We start from the raw sequence: 20,398 nt of genomic DNA on the forward strand, positions 1-20,398 counted from the left end.
TGTAACTCAAATAACCACTCGTCGTCACAACCAAGGTATGCAACTTTTGGAATGTGGTGGAGTATGACATTTGCATCATGGACCTACAGCCAACAAATCTTGTCATGCTATCATGTCAACATGGAGCAAAATCTTGAGACAAGTTTTCAGCGCCTTATTGAATCTGTGCAATGAACTGTTAAGGCTGTTCCGAAGCTAAAAGCAATAGCAAGATTTACCTAATAAAGTGGCGTGTGAGTATAGCAGTCACTTCCTGTGTTGCTGAGGTTTGTGAATTTTTCCTTTGTGATGCTTTTTATATCCCTTCATCATGTGTTTCTATGTCAACAATCAAATCACAGCTTAAATGAACACTTATTAGTAATATAGTAATAATAGTAATATTAGTTATTGAAAGTGCAAAGAAAAATTCTGAAAATTGGAAAGCAATTTGTGGTTGCTTGTTGTAGCTTGTTGTAGCTTGTTTTCACAGCGAAAAGTTTTACTAAATACTGATAAGCAGTAACGCATTACTGCCCATCTCTGTAATCCGATTACTTTTTTCAGGTAACGAGTAAAGTAAGGGATTACTATTGCAAAAACGGTAATTAGATTACTAGATTACTGTCAGTGCGCCCCAGGGCAGCTGTGGCTACACTGTAGCTTGCTATCACCAGTGTGTGGATGTGTATGTGAATGGGTGGATGATTGTGTATAGTGTAAAGCGCTTTGGGGTCCTTAGGACCAAGTAAAGCGCTATACAAATACAGACCATTTACCATTTACATTACCGTTACTTTCCCGTAGGAAAGCTGCGTTACTGCGTTACTAAAGCCGTGAGTTTTTTGCGAGGATGTCTCATGACAGTGACGTAAGCGAGTGCGACGTTTGTGACAACACCTGTGTGCAGATCAACAATGGATAATATATCAAGTGCGGGAGAGAGTATGAGCGTGCAGCGTTTAAAGCGTGGAAGTACTGACCTTATTTTGAGTTTGATTCCATAAAAAGTGACAAAAACATAAACTTGCGGATTCTTCAACTGACCGCTGCGGCACACCTGCACCGGGGTAAACCTCCGTCTACCCTACTCCTGCTTTACAGGTGAAAATAGAGCAACAGGACCGCTAGTCTTTGACTTTATTTATTTTCTGCTGTGTTTTACTTGCATCTATTTGAAAGAGAGAGTGTAAACACAAAAAAAATAATTATTTTATGTGCTGGAATGTGCAGAAAATAGGTTTAAATATTAAACAGATTTCTTCCAGTCAGAGAATGTTGCATATAATTCAGTTTTTGCTTGATGCATAAAGTTAAAAGATTAAAACTAATAAAACAAGTTTTAAAAAGAGACTTTTCCATTTGATTACATGTTGTAATCATGTTCATGTTGTATGATGGATTATGCAGAAAAAGTAGAATTGGGCTGAAAGATCTATTGCTTTATCACCTATTCAGGTTGTAAATCGTGTTTTTAAAAGTAACTAAGTAACTAAGTAATTAATTACTTTTGAAAATAAGTAATCAGTAAAGTAACGGGATTACTTTTTGGGGGAAGTAGCTACTGATTACTTTTTTCAAGTAACTTGACCAACACTGCTGATAAGCAATCTGATATTCTAACTGCTTTATGATACTGTGGGATAAAACCTGCAGCACCAGTGCATTCTAGCCTTTGCACCATATGTGAACAGGATCATTTGATTTGCAAAGTGCAGTTCTGTCTACTTTGCAATATGTATTATTGCAAAGTGGAAGTGTTTAGGAACCACAGCCAGACCACGTGGCAGACCACATGAAGTTACAGAGCTGGGTCACCGGGTGCTGAGGTGTGTAAAAGTCATCCACGCTCTGCTGATTCAATAAAAGCAGTTTCAAATCTACCGTGGCATTACTATCAACACAAAACTGTGCACCAAAAACCTCATGACATGGGTTTCCATGGCTGAGTAGCTTCTCTGGATGTATTATAGGTGCCTCACTTCACAGTAGTTCATCGCGTAAATGTACTTTTTGCAAACCTTTGTACATTTATACTTACAATTGGTTTTCCAAAAAGAGAAGAAATTCAATTAAATAAATTCAAGTGATAGTATTATTTCTGTCATTGGTAATTTTCTATACATGCTGATATCCCAGAAATATCATATTCTCAATTCCTTGGCTATGATACATCCTGCTTTGTCTGTTTTACCATACAGCTCCTATTTCAGATTAATAAACACACTTTTATCTTTCATCCTTTATGTTAACTAACAGCACAAAATCCAGTTAAATAAGAGACAGGATTAAAATAAAGCCAGGTTTATTTAAGTATCAAACAGTAAAGAACATCAAAATTCAATTAACATAGGTCACTAACTCAAAAATTGACAACATCCAGAGATTCTTACATTTGTTGAAATAGCTCATGTGCTAAATGTTTGTGTTCATTTCTTGCATGTATTTAAAATCAAGTTTGATAAAGTGAAACTTTTTTTTATCATAAAAGATACTAATCAGCCTGTGTTGTACAAACAAAGCATTGAAGCATTGAAAAAAAAACAAGATTAAAGTAAGTAACAAGTACTATACACATTAAAAAAAAGGCATTGTTTGACAAATACTGTGTATGACTACCTTTTGCACAATGTCACACAAGAAAACTGAATTTGGTGGCTGCATAGCCCTGATTCTGACATGGCAATGTTTAAAAGAAACCAAAAAAACCAAACCAAAACAAATGTTAATGCTCGAGACATTTTACATACAGCAGTTTCCCTGTTTAACAGTTAAGGGATGAAATCCTGCTCCATTCTAAATGACTGAAGAGGTAACTTATGAGAAGAATGTAACCTGAAGGAAGTCACAGAGGTGAAGTTTACGAGTAGATATGTTGTAAAATGTAGTGATTGTAGTGGTAGTATCTGTTTCGGTGAGCACCCAGTTGTATGAGATTTATTAAATTCGCTTTGTCTCATGCTACATTGCAACCCCAGTGGAAAAAAGAAGTCATATTTCCTTCCTGTCATTATGAGCACTGTGTGATTACAGACATCTACGACTGGTAAAAAATCTTGATCGCTTCACTCGAGCTCCGGTGTGGTTTGTGGTCAGAATCTTCACGTTAACAAATCACTTCTTTCTTTATTTTTTAAAACTTTTCCCAAATATGAGCTCTATCACTCCTTTCTCATGAAGTTTTACACATTCCAGTATTATAAATGTACACTTTGTATTGTCAAGTCTCTGGCACATAAACCATTTGCTTGGCCAACAAGTGTGCACTTAAAGTTCAGAGATGTTTGAGAACTGTGCTCTCAAAGTGGCTCAGTAACAGCGCTGTTTTGTTCTAGATTATCTTGCAACAGACTTCCAAATCGACTTAATGAACAGTTTGAGTTATTAATTACAAGTCATGTCACCAACTTTAACCTGGATAAACGTGACCAAGTGAGGATAAAATGGACTATCTTAAAAGTCCAGCAGCAAGACTTTGTAAAGTTTAAATGTGTTACTGAGGTAAAGCACCCTAGAAGTTTATAATGATATAATACAGTATCCAGTGATTATGATCTGCACAAATTAACAATGCCCAAGCTCAAAAATTATTATTACAGGTCGTACTTCAATATACCGTAGCTGCCATCTGTTTGGCGACAAACTATTTACAATCTATAGCAGTTCAGGTACAAAGTAAAGAGAGACAAAAGTAAAATAACTGTTTGAGCTCTTAAATGTCCTAACATGTACAGTCACAGTGTCCAATCTGTGGACAAAGTGTGGTGTAAATGTAGTAAAAGCCAGCATATATTTGGATCAGACGTTCGTGATGTATTGCTGATGACTTAGAAAGGTTTCGGGAATTGGCACCGACTCGTTGCTCTTAAAAATTAACGAGGCGATCGAGGACTCGGCTCACAACCGGCTCTGCTTGAGCCTGTCGATGTGGTAGCAGAGTTTGAGCGCTGGTCCCAGCTTCAATCCCAGGTACTTCATCATCATCTCGCTTTTCAGAAGAAGTAGGGCGTCCCCATCTATTTCCTGGAATATAGCAAGATATAGTCGTAAAGCAACAGAAAAAAAAGGGTGACTTTAAATATTCTACCCAAGTGCTGTGTGAGAAATGGAGGCAGCACAGTGACTTATTTAAAAGGCTCGGGGACAAACCTTCGTGCGCTTTAAAAATTCTTTAATAATATTCATGCAGTTTCCATTTCAGCTCATTTACATTCAGGACCACAGGGCACTGGGTGACAGATAATTTGAGCTACAGCTGTCATATAAGAGATTTTTAAATAGAAACCATACCCTGCTTCTTGTAAGCTGTGCCCCAGTGCATGTTGGGAAATGAGCTCAGTTCCAGTACATTTAGTATTTAAGTTACACGGCATTAAGCGGGTCGGACTTACATGCTTCCTGAATGCTTCCGCATGGGGTCCCAGAGCTTGGGGATCAGCATCTTTAATGAACCAAACCACATCCTCCACACCCCAGCTGGAAGGGTCCTTACCAACAGGACGCTTGCACTCTCCGGCATCTGACATCGGGCTGTAGGCTAGATAGCAAAAGAGGACAGGCAGGGTGAATTTTTATTCTAAAAAAACCCCCAAAAAAACAAAATTGATGGTCTCATAATGTTGCCTGAAAAGAACTTAGAACACAGTCTATAGACTTTGAAGTGATGTGAAAGAGGCTTTACTGCTCATCTGTTTTGGGGTTTTTTTGGCTTCTGTAATCACTTAAGAGATAACGTCTCAATCTCTAGTTTTGAGTTTTATTAATAGTGCAGCAGTCTTTTATTTTGAAATTTCACCCAGTTAGATTTACATAGATGATGAAGGAGGGTGTAATTTAGCTTGTGAGTAAAAAGTTACTGAGCAGAATACTTGGTTTCTCAGCCAATCAACCCCTCTCTTTCCTTACTTCCTGTTTCGAATAACGTAGATGGCGTCGGCCAAAATTGCCAACTCATCGTTTCAAAATAAGTCGGCAAAAACAATGCTTGTGATAATGACGATTTGGAAAATGCTAGAAGTAGCTGACCTAGCTCTGTCTGAAGGAAATATTACAGAGACACTGTCACCTCCTAGGCTAACCAATTAGGGAACACAACAATTAAAAATTGTATATTACAATTTTACAAAGTGTTACCTTCAAGTCACACTGAATTTAGGCAGTAATTAGCATGTGTACTACTTATGCCAAGCTTCTTCTCATGGGTCTTCCAGAGATTGCTGATCTCAGCATATTTCGGTAGAGGTCTCAGGTTAATCTTTTTGCATTGCACAGAATTCAATTCTATTGAAGCTAAAAAAAAACTCCAGGGTTTCTCACACTAAAGCTGCAGCACATCTGACTGTGTGACTTTACTTGGGCAGATCTATGATGGAAATTGTGACATCACCCATCCCAAACCACTTACACCACAAATGACATTATTATGCTGTAAACTAGCACAACTATAGATGTAGGCAGATGTTAAAGAAATGCGTATGAAAATAAATGCAAACATCTCTTGAATGATGAGTGATCTGGGCCTTCGTTGGTCTAAATAATTTGATCCCTAAAGATGTGGATAACATAATTACAATGCAAGTATAAACCAACACTAATGGCACAGGTGATGTGCATGGAAGTGCACCTGGCAATAATTAATAGCCTCACCATTTCTGTTTCCTTCCTGGTGACTTCCTGGGCTTGACGCTTGTCTGCACATGCCTGCTGTAGCAGAGCAGCTGCTGCCACGGTAACCGTAGGACTGCTTCGTCTGATACTGTGATGTCGTGACGCTGAATGCAGAGTCACTGGGATCTATAGCATAGCGCCTCGAGTCCACCGGTGGGTCACATAAAAAATCATCAGCCAATGGCATCTCCGCTGGGGAGGGAAGTACAGGAAGTGGCATTGTTAAAGCCAAACCCAACAAAAAAAAAAAGTTGCTTTTTTTTTAACATGACCATTGCAATTATACTGTGAGATATCGCAACATGGTTATCAGAGGATGTACCCTAACAACCCTGAATGAAACGATTTTCATGGATTATCATGAAAGCTTGATATGCCTGAGTTGCACTGAGGCAATGGCAAAAAAAGCTAATGACATTTCCTGTTGGCCTTAGCTTTAGACTGTGTTATGCGCTAGTTGATATTAACAAGCAAAAAGATGCTGAACATAGTACAAGCTATTATAGCTTAACCTCCTAAGACCCGAACTCTTCCACGACATGCATTTTTAATTTCTCTTTGATATTTGGGCATATTGGGGCCCGATGAATGTAAAAACAAAGAATTACCAGATTTTTTTTTTAACCTTATTTTTGTTTTTAAGAAAAATCAGAGCCACATATGAGGATATTCGTTTAAAATTTTGATAGAACACTAGCAGTATAATGTCCTCGTAAGTGGATATCATGCCCATGTAGAGCAAAATTGAGTATTTTAGTCTAAATAACCCAAAATGTGATGTCCACATATGTGGACGCCAGGTCCCAGGAGGTTAAAATTCATTGCATAAAGCTCAATGTATAGCCTCAAAACACTGCAAGTGTGGCTGTATTGTTCAAACTGGACGATAGATACAAAAAGTAGAAGGACTGTGATGACCATATGAAATTTATAATGAGTCAAGAAAAAAAATTCTTAATATCTTATTATATTTTCAGACCAGTATAAAGCCTTTGGGTGTATATAGTATATTAGACAGCTTCCTTTCACCAGACTAGAATAATATAGAAAGAACTGTATAATAAATACAAAGCTAATCTTTAGGTAAGCTGCATTAAAGCCCCTGCGGTCTGTAACTGTATGGATCTGAAATGGATGAAAGATAGTCAGTAATTCCTCAGAGTCTGCTCCCTTTGTGCCAGCTTTTCAGTTTGTCAATAATGTAAATGCTTGCTAGTTAAGTCAGAACCAGGCAGATACAGATTTTCCTAATGACAGATTTATAACATCCAAAAATGCTACTAAGACGATTTTGCATTACTTCTGCATTATGCTCATGCAAAGGTTAAATGTACTGCTATTGTGTTCTGAAAAATCAATTATGATTAAGATCTGGGCATGCAAATTTGAAGGATTACACACCCCCACGTGCACACAATAAGGCACACGTGCCCTACAGAATGTATTTTGATACTTTTCAAATATAAGCAGTTAGATATATAAGCAGTATTTTGCTGCATATCTACGAGTTCATTGCAACAGCTAAAAAGTCATCTTTGATCTTTACATCATAACATATTACTGCGGCACATACTATACATATGTGCGTGTTTAAAAATAAGATTTAGAAGATTAGTCACTCAAAAGGAAATGAATACTTCCAATATACATAGATGCTCCTGAAATGCTTTTTTTCCACTGGAGGAAAAAAATATCAATATCTGTCTGGGTGGCACCACGGGGATCGTGCTGATTTTTTGTCTGCATGCATATGCGCATGTGCACTTCATCTCTGTGTCTACAGTCTGACATCAAACACTTTTCATGATTTGCATGAACAAAGAGCAAACGGCTGGTCCTTGACGCATGAGATTCCCCCCTCTAACCTTAAATACACTTAAGGCAGCCTTTAAATATTTGCTAATTCAAAGCAAGGCTAATCTTTAGGGTGGGAAAGATGTTTTTAAAATGAAAGAAAGCATGGTTGTATGACTTTTGTTTCTTATTTAAAAGAATATTTAAGATTCGTACTTTTAAAAATCTTATTTTCTAAGCAACTAAGGAAAAGAGGCTGGGAAGATTGGAAGGGAAAACAAAATATGTAACTGGGTTATGTGTGAAGGTGTGAGCCCTTTATCCTAAATAAATCCACATATACTTGTGGTTTAAATTAGATAAATAAATTAGGGAAAACCAGTCACTAGTGTATTTAGAGAACAAAAATGAAACATCACACTGGAAAAAAAATAGACAGAAGCATTTTATCTTGCCCCTCAATTAAAGTCAAAGGCAGAGTAGTAAAGGATGGGGGGTTGTGGGGGTGGGAGATAATACAAGAAGTAGACAAAACAAAAAAGAAGAAGGGGGAGGCCACAAAGTCACACCATCATTTCAACCAGTGAATGCACAATGAGAATCACATTTTGAAAAACCACCATTGGTTAGCTTTCCCTTAATCGTTCTTCCTATTATTCTGGGCCATAGTTCACATCTGTTTGCATGCATATGTGTGAATGAATGTGAGACCGTATGGTTAGTTATGTGTATGTTGGAATATGTATGTTCATCTTTAATAAATGGCTTATTTCTCCACTATTGTTATTAATAATGGCCAAGCTTCTTTATGGAAAAACTGATAATTATAACTGTGCGTGTCTTTGTGTCTTTTTACCTGTCAGGACCTGTGGTGCGGCAGAATGGGGGACGATGGCAGCGTCCTGTGGGATGGAGCCCATCTCTGGCTCTGGTGTGCTGCTGGGAGGACAATTGGCTAGAGGGGACATCACCATCCGGGGCTTCAGCTACAGGGGAACATACACATGCAGTCGCTAATTAGAGGTTCTGCATGTTGAAAACTGACATGGGTGAAAGGAAATCCTTAGCTATATCTGTAGAGTTCCTATAATGCAGCACATGCTATAAAGTCTGGTTAATGGGCTAGGCTAAAGCACATTACTGTAGATTTACAGCTGAGGACAAAAGCATCTTGTTGTGAGCTTTGTTTAAAAGCAGGCAGGCAACCACAACAGATAAACTCACCAGACACTTTATTAAATACAGTCTTGGTTAAGCCCTTTTTTGCCTTCAGAGCTGCCTTAATTCCTTGTTGCATGGATTCAGCAATGTTGTAAACATTCCTCTGAGACTTTTGTCCATACTGACATGAGAGCATCAGACAGTTGCTGCAGACTTGTCGGCTGCACATCTATGATGTGGATCTCCTGCTCCACCACATTACAGTACAGTGAACTCACTGTCATGTTCACGAAACCAGTTAGAGATTATCTTAGCTTTGTGACATGGTGCCCAGAGCAGCCAGCAGGTCATAAAGGAATAGGGATGGTCACCAACCATCAGGTAGGCTGTGTTGATATTAAGGGGCCAAAAGTTTGCAAAGAAAATATCCACTATACCAGGGGTGGGCAACTCCAGGCCTCGAGGGCCGGTGTCCCTGCAGGTTTTAGATGTGTCCTTGAACCAACACAGCTGATTTAAATGGCTAAATTAGCTCCTCGATGTGTCCTGAAATTCTCCAGAGGCCTGGTAACGAACTAATCATGTGATTCAGGTGTGTTGACCCAAGGTGAGATCTAAAACCTGCAGGACACCGGCCCTCGAGGCCTGGAATTGCCCACCCCTGCACTATACCATTCCATCACCAACAACAAGCTGAAATGCTGATACAAGATAGCATGGATCCATGCTTTTATGTTGTTTACACCAAATTTTGGTGCAAACATTCACACTGGCGTAACCATGTCTACATGGCTAAAAGCACAGAGCTAGTGTTGTGCGATTGGTTGATTGAATATTTCCTTAACAAACAACTGAATTATACCTGCTAAAATGGCTGGTGAGTGTATAAAAATCACTACATACAATACCGAGATACATTTACCAGCTTTAACTTTTTTCATACAAAATGTCATCACTTCTGCCCCAAGTGGAGGAGCTTAAGTATCTCGGGGTCTTGTTCACGAGTGATGGGAGAAGGGAGCGGGAGATCGACAGACGGATTGGTGCAGCGGCCGCAGTGATGCGGACGCTGTACCGGCCTGTCGTGGTGAAGAGAGAGCAGAGAGTAAAAGCGAAGCTCTCAATTTACCGGTCGATCTACGCCCCTACCCTCACCTATGGTCACGAGCTGTGGTTAGTGACCGAAAGAATGAGATCGCGGATACAAGTGGCGGAAATGGGCTTCCTCCGAAGGGTAGCTGGGCTCTCTCTTAGAGATAGGGTGAGAAGTTCGGCCATTCGGGAGGGGCTCAGAGTAGAGCCGCTGCTCCTCCACATCGAAAGGAGCCCGTTGAGGTAGTTCGGGCATCTGATAAGGATGCCCCCTGGGCGCCTCCTGGGCGAGGTTTTCCGAGCATGTCCCACCGGGAGGAGGCCCCAGGGCAGACCCAGGACACACAGGAGAGATTATATCTCTCAGCTGGCCTGGGAACGCCTTGTTGTTCCCCCGGATAAGCTGGAGGAGGTGGCTGGGGAGAGGGAGGTCTGGGCTTCTCTGCTTGGGCTTCTGCCCCCACAACCCGGCCCCGGATAAGCGGAAGAAAATGGATAGATGGATGGATGTCATCACTTCATCATTTTATCCTTTTTGAAATTCTATGAAAACTCTCAATTTATGCCCAAAAACGTGTTTTGTGAGCTCACAGTCAATTTGGCAAATTTATTGATCCCAAGATGATCCCACACTGCTTCAAAGATTTTGAGGTCCAGGCTCTAGGGAGGCCAATCCATAACTCATGGTGTTCTGTTGATTGTTTATCTATCCAGGTATCCTTTTACTACATTTGCAGAACGTTTGGGATCATTGTCTTTCTGAAAACCAAGACATCTGGATCAATGTCTACATAAGACCTGTTACCACTGGCTGCCAGTCAGCATACCTCAGCCTTTTCTACCTGTTTCCTTTCCTTAAGGATAACTTCATGACAGCCATCCTTCCACAACAGATGGTGCAGCTGAAGTGCCAGATGCATCTCTCAGGTCCAGTGTCATTGGCTGGATTTTTTCGTATTTCTTAAAGACATCACTTTCAGATGCTGTTCATCAGCTGCAGATAGTTTTTTAGGCCTACCACTGCTTCTTATGTCATCCACTTGTTCAGTTTTCACAGGTTCTTAAGGATTAACCTCACACCACGATGACATATGCTAAGTTTTCAGCTGATAGCAAGGAATGAGGGCTGCCTCAAGACTACCCAGCGCTGTAGGTGATGAAAATAGTGGGTCATCATGCATACAGACATTCGAGCAAAATAAAGAATGAAAGCTAGGTTAAGTATATGTTTCACAAGGAAGAAAATGCCTTAGTCATTCAAAGGAATGAAAACACAACATGACAACATGAAAACTGTGTGAAAATTCAACTGTGTTTGCTCACAGGAAGACTCAACTCTGTGTAAAAAGAAAAATGCATTAAAAGCATTTTTCAGTTGTTGATCACATATGTGAGGGAAGTGGTTTGTATGTATAACCACCAAGGGTTCAGGGAAATACGTATAGATTAGCAGCCTCAAAACACACATGACCTATACTCAGTACTGTATATGATCGTATGCTGTACCAACAAAGACTCGGTTTCCCTCTTCTGTGAAAGGAATGCCCATCTACATGATTAAACTAAAAAATTAAACTGACCTTAAAGCCAGGCTTCCTGCCTCTTTTCTTCGGGACCTTAAGAGGTGACAGAGTTTCAACATAGTGGCTCTGGAACTCCAGCTTTCGGATAGGAGGGCGTCCTCGCTTCCTGCCAGGCACCTTACCTTGGGGCCCCGGTATGAACTGGGGGTCGAGAGCGGAAGCCTGCATCTCCGAGCCGGCGGACAAGGAACTCATCAGACCTGAGAGACAGCGGGAGAGATTATCAAACTCAAAGTGGCAGCTTTTAAAAAAGCGTGCAACACTGCTCGGCTGCAAATCACAGTGGAAACTCAGAGGCTCACTCACACACACTCACCGCCCCCCTCCTCCGAAACACACCGAAAATATAGGAAGTAGTAGAAACAAAGCCACATAAAGCTTTGTACTTTACTCCACCCCTCCCCCCCCCACAACCCTCCAGCTGCAAAGATTGCAATAAATATCATTACTGCACTAAGAGAGAGAGGGAGAGAGAGAGAGAGAGAGAGACAAAGCCCCGCAAGCAGGCAGACACACAAACATAGGAAATGAAACCCACAACACCCACACACACTATCAAACAATCAATGAAGTGCGCTGTCACACAGACACGCACACATTTACACACGCACAGGCAGTACTTTCAAGTGTTTGATTGAGTGCCATTAATCCACACTGCCTCTCTCAATCTATCTCAATCAATCAATCCATATTATTTCGTTTGGGTTTTTTTTTTAATTATGCAAAAGAATCAGCTGACTTTGCCTTTGAACATGAAGCTCTGTGCTTCACTTCTCAGAGCTCTCCTGCCAATTTACCCGGTCAGCGGCACATTACTCTTTCGTTTCTGTAAATGGCTAAACAACGCCTTGATGCAACTTGACTCCAGTGCAGACAGACAACAGTCTGCAAAGTATTTGCCACTGCAGAGGGAGAGAGAGAGAGAGAGAAACAGGAACAGAGGCAGACAGACCACGTGAATACGTACGATGCCTTCCATCCTCTCTCTCTATCTCTCTCTTTTCCTCAAAGAGAAAAAGCTTCAAAATGACCTGCTGAGCGTTACTTACCATGCACACAGCTGTCTGTGCTAATTGCCGTCTCTGTGATGCCTCACCTCAGCAGCAGATTTATGGATGTCCCCCCCCCCTTCTCCTCTCTGACAGATCTCGCTTGCTCCAGCAGTCTGCCGCCGCTGTCCTCCGCTGCCACACACTGACTGTCAAGACACCGGCAACTCCGCGTGCCTCTCTCTCTTCCTCAATCTCCGACACAACCCCCTCCTCCTCTTTCTCTTCTACCCTAACCCCCTTCCTGTGTGTCCCCTTTCAGTCGCCATAGCAACACGCCTCTAACATCCCGCGGCAGCCGGCAGACGTGCTGAGCTCAAAGCACTGTGTGTGTGTGTGTGTGGCAGTGTGGGACAGTAATGTAATTACAGTTGCTGCATCTCGGGGTTCTTCTTGCCTGTCTTCAGAAAAAAAACAACAAAAAAGAAGGCTTAGAGCGGGTGACAAGGGATTCAAGCTGTGCACTGTTTTGTGCTGCAAGCGTATGAGTTACACACAGTAAAATGTCTGTTTTTTCATTTTTGGAGAAGAAATTTCTGCACAGGAAGATTATTTTCTTAAAGAGTCCAGACCAAAATTGGAATATCTCGCTATTTGTTTTTCCTTTGCCTGATTACTTTTGAATCAGTGAAGCTTATGCAGACTGGCTTTAAGGTAAAGAGATCAATTTTCCCTGTAAACATCAAACGGTTCCAGCAGAAGCCCCACAGCCCCTTTTGGTTGCGATAAAAGATCACACTGCTGTCAGAAACTCAACACTCTTCCTTTCATTCATAGTCTTCTTTGGCTTCTATGTCAGCTAATGTAACGCATTTCTTGTTTTATCTGTAATGAAAAAGAAAAGAAACATGGAAAGACAAAGAAAAGGGGCCAGCCAAAGGCTTGTCTGTGTCTCTAAAGTAAAAAAGAAAAGAAGAAGAAAGCAGGCTCGAGAGGGCTTATTTGCTCTTAAAGGTTACAAGTGTACCAACTCTGGCTTTTCCCCTCACTGCATATTGATTAGTTACGCCCTGGTTGCAATGCCGGTTCCCGTTCCAAGCTGTATTTGTGGGGTTTTAACACTCAATCAGAAGCAGGTTAACCTTTCAAGAAGGAGCCTCAATCCCTGACGCACGCAGGGCGCCTCCATTCGTGGCCTCTGCGAGCGTGTAAAGAGATTTGTCAAGAGTCGGCTGCAAAGCTTCGCTCACGGGATGTTTTAACAGTGAATATTAGGTGCCAGGTGAAGCCTACGTGATAATAAAAAACAACAACGATAATAAACAGCAAGGTCAGGACAAATACTCTGTAAAACTGTACACATACACGCACTGTAATGGCCTGAGTGCGCAGAAGTGAGAGCCATAAATCATAAAAGTAATTACGCGGTGAGATTAATCCTGATGTCCCTCTTCAATCAGTCCTGTCTCATTACGGCACATCACATTAGAGACATAGACAGACTGAGACAGAACAGATAATCATCTTTTACTTAAAAAAGAATTGGATATGAGGGGTGGGAGCCCATTAACGCTCACCGAGTCAATATGAGACAGCGGCAGTATTTGGGGGGGTTTTTGCAGGCTCAGCATTGCACGGGACCCACCACTCCCGCCCAGACCCCCAAACACAATACGGTTGGGATCGCAGCCTAATTTGTTTATGGCTAATAAAACAATTAAGCAATCAGTGAACCCCTGCATGCGATTTTATTTTCCTGCTGAGGGACATCGGAAGTCAAATGTTGGAGGGAGCCCGGTGTTACAGACTCAGTCATGCAGCGACGATCAGCAGTGATTAGCATAACATAATCACTGGCTTCGGGGGATGGAGATTTGTATCCGCTTTCACTTACGCAGAGGGGATACAGCAATAAAGTGAGTTATAGTTATGCCTCACTAAACTGCACACCTAGACGCACACATAAACAAACAGTCTAATCACGGCCTTACAGACACACACAAACCTAAATGCATGCATATAATAAGTGCAGTAAGACAACATACCCTTGCTTGGCAGCAGAATAGATTAGTATAAGTGTGTTTTTGTCTATGTATATGTGTGTATGTGCGTGTTTTCTAATCAGTGTAACAATATAACCCCCCCCCCACACACACACACACACACACACTCCCCCCCACCCTGAATTTATTTACAGCTCAGGCAGGGCGTCACCATGGTAACAGACAGTGAAATCGGATTCTGCACCAGCGTCGTGTGATAAGGTGGGAATAAATAAAAGGATAAACAACAATGTGTGTATTAAATAGGCGAGCTCTCACACTCCGCCTGCCCCTCCTTATCTCTGCTGAGCCCTTCTAACTACACACCACACTTCAGGGAGAAAAGTGGAGGTGGGGAGAGTTGCTCTTTGCAACAACTATGGGTCATGGCGGTGGTCTTGGAGGGGGGAGCTCTCTGACATAGACTAAGCCACACACCTGTACACACACGTCTGTATGTAAAACTAGGCTTAGATGTGGTCTGTGGTCTCAAAAATATTTGTAGATGTTGAATTATTTATAACATGCGACACAAACTGACAGAATGTTACTTTATCTTTCCAATATCCTTCTTATTGTTACAAATTTGCTATTTTATGCATTTCTCCTTCACAAGGTAATAGGAGAATGTAAAACATACTCCCAGTCATGTCTGTCTACTTTGCGTGTCCTTAATAATATTATATATTATATTATAAAATGCATTTCTATTATATAAAATTCTAGATTTTATGAATACTATCTAATTTTTTCATTTTGTTTTTGTTGCAATGGCTGGAGTTGAATCTCTATGTATTTAGCATCCATATTTGTCTTTGATATACAATCATCTGCCACTTAGGTATACCTTTTCACCTGCTTGTTAACATAACATTTTATGTAAATAAGAAATCACATGATACTGACTCAGTGCTGTGAATGTGGCATGATTGTTGGTACCAGACAAGTCAGTCTGTGTATTTCAGAAACTGCTGATCTACTGAGATCTTGTACTGATTTCCACTCTAGCTAATCATAACATTACTGTTAAACTCATACTTTGTGTGTAGGAGTCCTGGATCTTCATACTCTGCATGGCTGGCTCTGACTCTGGATCCAAGTTAACCAGATGCCAGCAACTGCGCCCCCTGTGGTCACGCCGATCTTGACGCAGGCGCAGACGCACACCTTTGGTGAGGGCGCCAGGCAGTCTCATGCCCTCAAAGTCAACCGCGTGAGGGCAAAATGCACCACACTGGAACGGCAGAAAGAAAACGCACAGAAATAATCAAGTGTACATGTGGCTGATACGCTTAGTTTTTCCATTATTCCATTTGTCAGCATTAATCAAGTCTTCTGAAAATTAATTCTAGACCTTTGAATCCAAAAATGAGTGTGGAAATGGAAAAAAGCAAGCAACTTAAGGACAGATGGAGTAAGACAGAAATGGACCGGGTGAGCAGAAGAAGCACAAAAATTAATTGGGATGCCGGTTGGGTAATTATACTAGTGCACGCTCAGAGGTCAAAGGAATAAACTGGAAGTTAATGGGAGAATATGGCTTAGCTAATGATAAAAGTATGTGGAACAATTTGTCTTTTATGCTGTAAAGCGAATGCAATTCGGCCTCCGGGGTGCTGGATTACTGATTAATGTGAACTAACGTGGCTTTAGTCTTCTTTGTACTGGATGGAACAAAAGCGAATGAGAGGGAAGAGCGGAGCCGAGAACTTGTAGACTTAATGGAAATGTTCATATTATCACCCCACGCTGCGAGCAGATCTTGTTTTCTGTGTGTTGTTTGTTAATTGCTATTTAAAGTTTACAGAGGACCTGGTTATATTTATCGCTCTCAGGCTTGGATTAAATAATCCTTGCAATTTTTAGCTGCTTTTGCTTTCCTGAAGGCTCCATATGGACTTCCACCAATGGAAATTTAGCAGGGATTCTAAACCAATCAGTCTAATCACAAAAATATATTAATTATATGCAGCTTATGCTTATACAAAGACTGGCACTGCAAAGCTCTATGGATTATCAGCAAATACAATTTGATGAGGAAGAAGGGAGCGTCACAGTGTCATAAATATCCTAAGCCTGGTGACAAAATTAACTTATTTAAATTGCAATCAGATATTACAAGGTGACTGTGTTTGCTAAATAAACATATTGTAATTAATCTTCCCTGTCGTCCTCAAGCGATTCGACAGGAAGGAGAAGACAGAGAGGAAAGTCATTTCCTTCAGACACAAACAAAACGAGATAAGGAACATCAGCAAAAAAGATTTTTGTGTACAGTCCTTGTAAAATTCTTTTCTTCGCATTTCACTCATTTCTCTCTCCCTCCTCTAACTCCCAACGGTCACAGCAGATGGCCACCCCTTCCTGAACCCAGAGGTTTCTTCCTGTCAAAAGAGAGTTTTGCCTTCCCACTGTCACCAAGTGCTCAAAGGTGGTGTTATCTGATTGGTGGGGGTTCCTCTCTATTGTTGTAGGTCTGTCCTTGATATATAAAGTTATATAACTACAACTGTATTGATTTGAACCCTCTATAATAGAGATGTCATGGAACACATGGGAATCAATTTGATACTAAGTGTGTGTGTGTGTGTGGGGGGGGGGGGGGGGGGGGGGAACCAGTATTAATAGAAAAGTCTTAATCAGAAGGAAAAACTATATATGAAAACACTGCTGAAAGTCTGAAATTTATGCCTTCCTTCACATTTTCAAAAGCCATAGGTGTGGGGATTCAAGTCTTTCCTGGGCATGTTCCGGCCCCCGGACTTTATGTTTAATATCCATGCTTTATAGGATCTGTAATGAATTATTCCCAGAGGAAATTATGTGAAACAAATTCCATGGCAACAAGAAGGACAAAAACTCTCTCGACAACCATGTTTGAGTTAAAGCTATTTAAACAATCAGAAAGTAAGAAAAAAGTTTAAAGTTCAGGGAAAGGGGGAAAAAACAGGAGCAACTGAAACAGTCATTCCAGCCATGCTACGAGGTTATACAGGACTCCTCCCGACAATCATCTTGACATGCTGAAGTGTACATTACAGCATGCTTATATTTGCTAATGAGCACTGAACACAAAGTACAGCTGACGCTTTTACCAAAAATAGAGCATCAACTGAAAAATGACCCAATGATGGCACTTTGGACAAAAAGATTTTCAGTCCAGTAGCTGACTCAAAACCATAAATATAAGGGAAGCATTAGGGTACACCGTGTGTGTTTGTACAAGTGCTCACACTAATACATCCTCGGCATCTGTCAAACATTTCTCATGAAAACATAAGCAAAAGGGGTAAGAAATGAGATGACATGAAAAAGGTCACGTGGCGCTGGATGAAGATTTGACCAGATCACTAAAGTCAGTAATGGGGTTCATCTAATTTAGGGTTTAAGAGCACAGTTTGGACTGAGTGGAAATGAGAGAAAATAAAAAGAGAAGTGAGAGGTGGCAGTTAAAGGAGGAGACCAGATAAAAACTGGACAAGGAAATGAGAGAGGGAGGAGGACAACTTGGAGAGAGAGGCACATTCAAATGATTGAACTCTTTAACTCTTTCCCCCATAAAGATGGTGTCTGACAGCCTAACCTGTACCCTAAATGGTGGGTTTTGACACCTCACTATATATTTAATGAAGAGGTAGTTTGAAAACCATTAGAATAGTTTCTGGGTTTTTCCAAAGGCAGCAGGTCTGAAATGTGATAGAAATTGCTTTACTCAGAAATGAGCTTCAGAGGTTACTCCAAGTAAGGGGTAAAGGGTTAAAACGTGCTATGAATGTTATAGGAGCACTGAAAAAGCACAAACAAATTCCAGCTATTTAATGGTTTTTTGTTTAGTTTTCTTAATTAATGAATAAAAAAACAAAGGAAATTTTTAGAAAAACAGCAAGGGGTAGGGGGGAGGAAGAGAGTAACAAAAAAAGGAGTGGGAGACGATAAAACACTCTTCAATGTCGGACTGTCGGATTCAATCAGGCTGCAGATGAAAAAAATCTGCCCTGAACCTCAAAAATTCCCATTTACAAAAAAAAAAAAGTGAAACATCAAATAGTTATTGTAAAAACACACAAACACACACACACACACAAATCATGCACCATGAAACAACTTGAATGGAAAAAAAACCCTCAGATTTGATGAAATGCAGTGCAACCGGCACACACACACACACGCACGCACACACACGCACACACACACAGGGGGGAATGCTTCTGTTTCTGTCTACAGGAGCTGGGTCCCATAAGAGCAGCAGGCTGCTTCACCTTGTCACTCTATCAAAACATTGTGTTTTGGAGCTTTGCCAGGAGTGTAGCTGCTGGGTTTATTTTCTTGTGTTTTTAAAATCATACACTCACAGACAGAACCACACACACACACACACACAGCTGTTCTTATTCAGGTAAGCCATGAGCGAGACATATGTAGTGATGGAAAAAGCACCAGAAAGGCTCGGATTTTTTTTTTTTTTTTTAAAAAGGTCTTTTTTGATTAAAGGCTGCGGCTTTGCTCACGCACATAATCATCAAACGTGCTGCTCGTGCTTTACGAGTGTCACACTCCATCCCTTTGCACTGCAAATCCACCGCATCCATTTTAACAGAGTAAGACATCCATAAATAGACTGCTTAATAGGTAAAAGTTAAAAAGATTATAATTACTACTTTTTTCACACAAGGAGCAACAAAACGTAGAACACAAACAGCCTAAGATTATATTTTTTTGTAAAGAATCCCCGTGATACCAAAAACAAAAAGCCTTGATATTCAAAAGAAGAACATTGAATATGTAAATTAAGAGCGTGGAATTTCAAAGAAGGTATGTGTATTTTATTTGATTTGCCAGTGAATCTCACTGGGAAATAAGACAGAAGAAAATAAACCGGATTATTGTGTTTGTGTATTAAATAATGGTTTGCTGTCTTAGAAAATGTAAAAGCTTAAAGACCAAATCAAAAGATAACTTTTTAAAATAATTTTCAGGTCTGCCAAGCATTGCCAGCTTTTTTGGTAGCCAATGTGGAATTTTGGACAATATATATATATATATATATATATATATATATATATATACATATATATATATACATATGAAAAAATAGTGCATTTAGTGTTAAAGAACCACAATGTCTACATTTCCCAACGCATTTCACAGCTGACCATCTTTTCATTATATTTTTTTAAAAAGCTGAGAGTTTAATGTCCTTCTGTACTCTATTAAAACACTAAGTGATCTTTAACAATTAGGCATTAAATCATCAGACTGAGCTCGAGCAGTCCACAGTGGAGATTTGCTACAATGACGACTTTAATTACACTTTCTGTCATTGATCACAGACCCTGGCTTCCCTGGCTTCTCCACCCACCGCTGTACAGGTTGTTTTTTTTTTAGCTCAGGGTCAGCATGTTTATAAAAGGGAACAGCGTGAGAAAATCTGTAGACTTTGCTTCTCTAAGTGAAGCAGCCACGTATTAAACTTGTATTTTCAGTCGGATAAGCTGACCTGGCTTCAACCCTAAAGACAAACTCCAAGATGTTCAGGCAGTCATGAGAGCAGAGGTGAAGCCTTCATTACTGGATGCTTTCCTTCCAGTCATCCTTACTTCTTTCCTTTAGTTGATGAAGGGATTAACAGATAACTGAAAGCATATTCAAATGAAAAGTAGATGCTGTTACCACTTACACTAAAAAAAAAGCTGTTTGCCTGCAAGGCAGGCACATGGGGGCCCACACCCCACTGCAATCAACCTTTGTGATGCATGATGGGAAAATATTTACTTTGCCATTACTATATCACATAGGCTCTCTCTCTCTCTCTCTCTCTCTATATATATATATATATATATATATATATATATATATATAGTTTATCATTATCTTGTCAATACAAGGACAATCAAAGGAGCATGATCCTGTAATAAACAATGCTTTAATATAATTAGCGGATCTCTGTTGGCCCAGTGTGAGTGTATTTTGACCTTGCAGGTTAGACTAATGAAATTAGCACCCGTGGGTTTGTGCGCTCTAAGTCCAGTAACGTCAGGATGTGAGAGGGTCGAGTCTGTGGTAGGATTTATTTACCTATGTCGAAGCGGTT

At 40.4% G+C, this 20,398-nt stretch overlaps 1 protein-coding gene across 3 annotated transcripts; it reads right to left on the minus strand.

Annotated features, from left to right (window-relative positions):
- Nucleotides 1-2,267: 2,267 nt before the first annotated feature.
- scml4 (Scm polycomb group protein like 4) lies at nucleotides 2,268-15,502 on the minus strand. 3 transcript variants are annotated; one of them, XM_087852613.1, is made up of 6 exons: nucleotides 15,346-15,502; nucleotides 11,274-11,476; nucleotides 8,297-8,426; nucleotides 5,626-5,838; nucleotides 4,371-4,516; nucleotides 2,268-4,002 (listed from the first exon to the last, which is right to left on the minus strand). In XM_087852613.1, the coding sequence occupies exons 1-6, from the start codon at nucleotides 15,500-15,502 to the stop codon at nucleotides 3,877-3,879; spliced, it is 975 nt and encodes a 324-aa protein (XP_087708739.1). In that variant the 3' UTR covers nucleotides 2,268-3,876. The 3 variants fall into 3 exon arrangements, with proteins under 3 accessions (XP_087708739.1, XP_006797264.1, XP_006797263.1); XM_006797201.3 differs by lacking the exon at nucleotides 15,346-15,502 and adding an exon at nucleotides 12,373-12,487; XM_006797200.3 differs by lacking the exon at nucleotides 15,346-15,502 and adding an exon at nucleotides 12,326-12,465.
- Nucleotides 15,503-20,398: the final 4,896 nt, after the last annotated feature.

The sequence above is a fragment of the Neolamprologus brichardi genome, chromosome 15 (assembly GCF_056152115.1).
Source record: "Neolamprologus brichardi isolate AB-2024 chromosome 15, ASM5615211v1, whole genome shotgun sequence".
NCBI lineage: Eukaryota > Metazoa > Chordata > Actinopteri > Cichliformes > Cichlidae > Neolamprologus > Neolamprologus brichardi.

Excerpts from the sequence above, each read along its gene's own strand:
- scml4 (XM_087852613.1), bottom strand. The coding sequence starts at position 15,502 with ATGAGACTGCCTGGCGCCCTCACCAAAGGTGTGCGTCTGCGCCTGCGT. Across the intron at positions 11,477-15,345 it reads CCAGGACTCCTACACACAAA|GTCTGATGAGTTCCTTGTCC; the intron begins GTATGAGTTTAA and ends GCTGTCTCTCAG. Across the intron at positions 8,427-11,273 it reads GCAGGAAGCCTGGCTTTAAG|CTGAAGCCCCGGATGGTGAT; the intron begins GTCAGTTTAATT and ends GTTCCCCTGTAG.